The 6,238-nt window shown below is 43.1% G+C and overlaps 1 protein-coding gene across 2 annotated transcripts in view; it reads right to left on the bottom strand.

Annotated features, from left to right (window-relative positions):
• LOC138980270 (uncharacterized) overlaps positions 1-4,635 on the bottom strand; it is a 5,176-nt gene extending 541 nt beyond the window's left edge. The window contains exons 1-4 of one of the 2 annotated variants that reach the window (XM_070353121.1): positions 4,446-4,635; positions 2,651-2,928; positions 1,756-2,013; positions 1-42 (exon numbers count right to left, since the gene is read on the bottom strand). The exon at positions 1-42 is cut by the window's left edge and continues 541 nt beyond it. In XM_070353121.1, the coding sequence (XP_070209222.1) occupies positions 1-42; positions 1,756-2,013; positions 2,651-2,782 (432 nt within the window). In that variant the 5' untranslated portion in view covers positions 2,783-2,928; positions 4,446-4,635. The remainder of the gene's footprint in view (positions 43-1,755; positions 2,014-2,650; positions 2,929-4,445) is intronic. The other variant, XM_070353122.1, reaches the window with a different exon arrangement.
• Positions 4,636-6,238: the final 1,603 nt, after the last annotated feature.

Here is a 6,238-nt window from a genome sequence, read left to right as displayed (position 1 = left end):
AGTTCTTTTGATGCTTCCGATGGCAGGGAATCGAAATTCACCCTGAAAACACAATACGAGAGACATGCTGAAGTTTACGGTTGATTTGTAAAAAACACCAAAAACAGATAGACTTAACTCTAACGTTCCAAAATTCAGAATCAAAAACAAGATTTGTAGGTTATTGGAACGTTTAATTAATGACAAAAGACCCACTGGGTCGACGTACTGTAAATGTAACGTTTTGTTTTGTAGATAATTAAACGTTAGATAAAGAGAATGAATAATTTATCTAAATAATTATTTCAATAAATAAACGTTCCAATTACCTACTAATCTTGGGTTTTTTATTCGGTTGATTTGTGTTGCAGTTAGTTCCCTTCATTTGCATAATCTTCAAAATAACTGTAATAGCTATTTAATAAAGCCACAATGAGCATATGGCTTTAAGATGTCCACGGAAGTTTGTATCAAATACAAGAATATCGAATTATTGTATTCCTTTGTCCTTTCTGTAGTAGTAGTAGTAGTAGTCAGGTAGTAGAAGTAGTAGTGGTTTAGTGAAGGAGTCTTAAAGTACACGCAAGCATAAGACCAAGTGCGCACGGAAAAGATCCTGTAATCCATGTCAGAGTTCGGTGGGTTTATAGAAACACGAAAATACCCAGCATGCCTCCTCCGAAAGCGGCGTATGGCTGCCTAAATGGCGGGGTAAAAACGGTCATACACGTAAAAATCCACTCGTGCAAAAACACGAGTGTACGTGGGAGTTTCAGCCCACGAACGCAGAAGAAGAAGAAGTATTGAAGATCGCTAAACGTGTGTCAGTTCAAGCAAAGGATTGTACATTTTATTAATATATTTGAAAAAAATAGAAAGTGATTTCCAGGACGACGAGCAGTCTAACTACAGTCCACCTTCACAAACTCCCTCCTCTTAGTACCATTTTAATGTCATCGTTTCCGGTACCATCCAGAGACTCGCCCAGAACAGACAGGAGAAGGGGTTCTTTGTTGCTGCTCTACATGCAAACCGGCATAATGCCCCGGTCTCACATCTACGAATGTCACCCGACTTTAGGTAGTCGGCTGGAAGTCGGAAGAGGTCGGAGAGTTCGTGAGAATTAGCAATTTTGTTTTTGAAAAGTCGGTTAGTTCGGAAGGCCTCCCGACTCAGACGAATAGAAATTTGTCGGGTGGTTGTCGTAAGCGTGTCGGTTTAGTCGTAAGGCGATTCTGATTAGTCGTAACGGTAGTCGGAAGACTCGTAAGGGTGGTCGGATTTGTCGGTAGCATAGTGTCGTTCGGATTAGTCGTAATGGTGTCTGATTTGTCGTTAGGGCAGTCTGATTTGTCGTTAGGACAGTCGTTAGCTAGTCGGTTTAGTCGTTACACTGGTCGTGAGAGTCGGCTATTGTTCGGAAGTTTTTCAGCTAATAATCGGGCCTGTCGTAACTGCAGTCGGAATTGTCGTTACTGCAGTCGGAATTGTCGTTACTGCAGTCGGAAGTGTCTGGACACATGTCGGATTTGTCGGCCCTAAAGTCGGGTGGTTGTCGTCTGCTTGTCGGCTACATGGTCGGATCAGTCGTAAGGACAGGTCGGGAGTGAAATTTGGAGCCGAATTTGCATCCGACACTTCCGACCTAGCCGACTTAACTATCCCCGACACTTCCGAAAAATCGTATATGTGAGACCCAGGCATAATGGGCAGTAAGTAAGTAAGTAATCGTTTACCTCACAGCAATTGATATATAATTAAACCCATTATACTTACTCCGGTTATCGGTGGCAAAGGAGCAAAGGTGACCTTGCCCTCTTTACGATCTGAAACCGGTTCGTCTTTTGGTCCAGAATCCGGTTTCTTCTTTTCAGGTTTTGGTTTCGGTTTTGGAGGAGGCCGCACTCTCTTCACCCTCTCCTTCCCTCTCGACCATGGGGGGACGTATTCGCTGTATGACGAGTATTCTTTCACCTTGTCGTAAGATTTTGTTTTGATTTGCTTAGGAGGTTCTGTATCGTAGGTCCTAGGTTTCTTTTGTTTTAGGACGAAAAATAAAAAATAAAAAGTGTTCAATTTGGGTCATGAATTGGTGAGGTGAAATGTGTTAGTTCAATATTTGTTAGGAATAATGAATGTACGTGTGGTGTTTGTGTAAGGTTGTATGAGGCTTAATAAGTGTGTGTGTGTGTGTGTGTGTGTGTGTGTGTGTGTGTGTGTGTGCTTGTGTGCGTGTGTGCTTGTGTGTGAGTGTGTATTTGTGTGCCTCTGTGTGTGTACCTCTGTGTGTGTGGGGGTGTGTGTGTGTGTGTGTGTGTGGTTATGTGCGAGTGGTTGTGTGTGTGTGTGTGTGTGTGCTGTTTTTTGTTGTTGTTGTTGTTGTTGTTGTTGTTGTTGTTGCTTTGTGTGTGTGCGTCTGTCTATCTGTCTGTCTGTCTGTCTTTTTGTGTGTGCGTTTGGAATGTGTTCATGCCACTGTTGGTTGCTGTTAACCTTAACGTTTGTATTTTTTGCTGTTTAACATAATGATACAATAACGGCTTTACAATTATTTTGGTATCGCGGTACATATTACCTATCACCCCACCCAACCCCCCCCCCCCCCCCCAACCCCCCCCCCCCCCCCCCCTCCAAATGCCCCAAGTGGGCCCCATTAGATGAAGTAGTTCACCTTGCCCAAGTCTTTATGGTTGATGGGGTACTGAGACTGGTACAGCTGAATTCTGGGATCCATTTTGCTGACATCTTTCTTCGGGATGTACTCTGTCTTTCCGGTGTAGTTCCTCGGTTTGTAGTCCACCATGTTTATGAATGGAGCCGTCTGATTCACGTGACTAGTTCAAGGTCACGTGAATGCTTCAGGGTCACGTGGCTGTCTCGGGGCCATGTAACTGTCTCTGTGGAATTTTGGAGTTTTGAATCACTTAATGTCTCCTCCAGGCCTATAACCTGAAAAGGTTTGCGAAAGTCCAAGGTTTTAGAAGATGTAACGTCACCTGTACTTTGATAGTCATGTCATTGTCAGTCAGTATTTTGCTGAGGAACAACAGAAGGGGGGAAAAGAGGAAGAGGATGAACAAAAGAGGAGGGTGGACGACAATGGAGAGGAAAGAGAAGGGGGCACAATAGAGGGAGAGAAAGAAGGGGAGAGACAACAAAGAGGAAACAAGCCTAGAGGAACAGAGATTTTTAACGTGCCATTGTGGTGACATGGGGGTGGGAGATGGATACCGTCTCTGGGTCTGCACATATAAAGTTGACCCGTGTCCGTCCCGGCCCGGATTCGAACCAGCGACCTTTCGATCACAAGTCCAGTGCTCTACCACCTGAGCTACCCGGGCCCCCCGAAGGAGAGGGACAAGAGTGAAGAAGACAAGGCATAGGGCCAAATAGAGAAAGAGACGGTGTCACGATTTGAGATTGGCCCCTGTCGTCACATTACGATTTCGAAATATACTCGAGACTAAAATGTTGTTTCCTGGTCAAATTAAAGAAGTCAAATTATTTATAAGGACGAAAAGCATATGTCCGTTTCTTGCATGTGAAGAACATTGGTGGTGAAATGTAATAGATTTCACCCAAAATTTCGATTTATTCGAAAACGTGTGGTTACGTCCCTTGAATGAGACGGGAACATTTTAGAATGAATCAAATTTCTAAGTTTAAATACAAAACATTGGTTGGACAAATTTGGCTTCATGAATGTAAGGTACCCAAGGTCGCTCATCAGTACTATCGAAGGGTGGTTTTTTGTTCAGTGTGGAGTATATAGTACAAGATCAACGAGACCGAGAATTGTAATATGACCACGGGCCAATCTCAAATCGCCACGACGGACGGGGAAAGACAACAACGGAGGAAACTGAGGGGGCTAGATGGACAGTGATGGGAGAGAAAGAAAAGGACGCCAACCAAAGGAAGAGAAAGAAGGGAAGAGACAACAGGAATGTACTTGTAGTTGGATGTCTGGACCGGTAGTGCAGAACAAAACAATACAATGTAAGACACCACAAAGAAAATACAAATTCAAATTAACAGTTTACATTTCAGTGAAGTAACTGTATAGATGTGTTTGACAGGTTGACGTTATGTGTGTGTGTGTGTGTCACTGTGTGTGTGTGTGTGTGTGTGTGTGTGTGTGTGTGTGTGTCTGTGTGTGTGTGTGTGTGTGTGTGTGTGTGTGCGTCCGTGTGCGTGTGCGTGTGAGAGTGTGTGTGTGTGTACTTACATGTGTCTGTCAAGTTTCTGCTTTTCTTCCGGAACATAATTCAAGAGATATTCAGTGCAATAAAAGGTGAGCTAATTCGGACAGATTGTGCCGTGAAACAGAGATTTGTACACAGACACACAAACACACACACAGACCTTTACACGAAGCCAATAACAGAACAGATCAGAAACAAACTACTGCATACACAAACATACCAACACAATAATACATTATTTCTACAACACACAAAACTCACCAGCATTAAAACAGAAGAAGTACACCATAGAGCCAAACTCTTGACTACATACAAACTACCGGTACCACTGCTCAACCGACAGAAACAAGAACAAAACACACGACACTTGATAGCAGGGCTCTCCACAAAAGCCCTTTCATTCAAAACGCATTCAGGTAACAAGCACTGTTGCCAAACGCATTGTAAGAGCGTACGGGTACGGGGTGCTCCCAATTATATCTGTGTTCATCAAACATTCAAGATTAGCGCCTGCCTCGCGTGTTGGGGGTCTAGGGGCAGGGAGATTAGGCTATTATGTATTAATTTATACAAGAAGGAGGCCTCCTACTTGCCACGCATGTTTTGCATGACGTTTGACCGCCGTACGCGGAAGAAGGAGATTGTAAAAGATTCAAGCGAGACTTTAACAAAAAGTTAATTAAAGGAATGTTAAATGCAAAAATTCAGATATAATAAGCTTAACATAAAATCCACATATTCTGAAGGAAGGGGTAATAAATAGGTTACACGCCTCGTCTCTGTGGATGTTAAAAATGGTTGTCTCAATATATACTTATATCTCACGTTAAACTCCAGTAGTCAAGTCAAGTCCTTACTACCTCCCCTGCAGAGTGGGATCTTATTGCTGAATTAATTTTGCCAAGTTGACATAAGTGCCACTTGCGAAATGAATTCAGCAAACAATTTCAACTTTGCAGTGGCTATAGATTTGAGCTTGAAAGTCGCTTGTTCATTTCAATGCTTGTTATTCTCTCAGGTACCAGGAGATTGGTTCCGTAGCGTATAACTCTCGCTTCCTCCATTGCACATGTCGTGTGCATTTAGAGCGCTTACTTCCCTTTAGTTATTTGATTTGCAGTTGCTATTTACACTCCGAATGTGCACAGATGCCCGTCCCAATGTACACTCCGACAACATGATGAGTCAGTGAGATATGCCTGGTGTCAAGGCGTTCATTTGGGTTAGAGTTAGGGTTAAACAAAGGAAAGTAACAAAGAAAGCGTTCAAAACGTCGACAATGAGTCAGTGAGATATGCCTTGTGTCGAGGCGTTCATTTGGGTTAGAGTTAGGGTTAAAGTAACATAGAAAGCGTTGAAAACGTCGACAACAACAACATGCATAACCAGTCTCCTGCATGGCATCTGAGAAAAAAATAGGAAGCATTAAGAAAAGAAAATACTTTTATTCTCTTCGTGATAGGGTTAAGAATACCAACTGTAATGAAAACCTTTTTTCCAGAAATCTAGAAACAAAAATAGAAAATAAACTGCAGAATTTAACTGTTTTAAGTGGCAAAATTAATTACTACGACTTGTAAATATAGACATTTCATTGTTGGAGTGTACACAGGTTTGAACAATATGTATACACTCAGAGTGTAAGCTTATAATAGCCTTTTCCTTCCAACTTTGCCCTGAAGGTAGAGTATCCTGACCGTAGATGTCTAGCACATGGTATGTGACCGACGGGCGCAGTGGCGTGGTGGTAAGACGTCGGCCTCTTAATCGGAAGGTCGAGGGTTCGAATCCCGGCCGCGGCCGCCTGGTGGGTTAAGTGTGGAGATTTTTCCGATCTCCCAGGTCAACTTATGTGCAGACCTGCTAGTGGCTTATCCCCCTTCGTGTGTACACGCAAACACAAGACCAAGTGCGCACGAAAAAGATCCTGTAATCCATGTCAGAGTTCGGTGGGTTTATAGAAACACGAAAATACCCAGCATGCTTCCTCCGAAAGCGGCGTATGGCTGCCTAAATGGCGGGGTAAAAACGGTCATACATGTAAAATTCCACTC

The sequence above is a fragment of the Littorina saxatilis genome, linkage group LG11 (genome assembly GCF_037325665.1).
Source record: "Littorina saxatilis isolate snail1 linkage group LG11, US_GU_Lsax_2.0, whole genome shotgun sequence".
Lineage (NCBI taxonomy): Eukaryota > Metazoa > Mollusca > Gastropoda > Littorinimorpha > Littorinidae > Littorina > Littorina saxatilis.
Note: the sequence above shows the minus strand (reverse complement) of the source record. Positions and strands in the feature narration are given on the sequence as shown.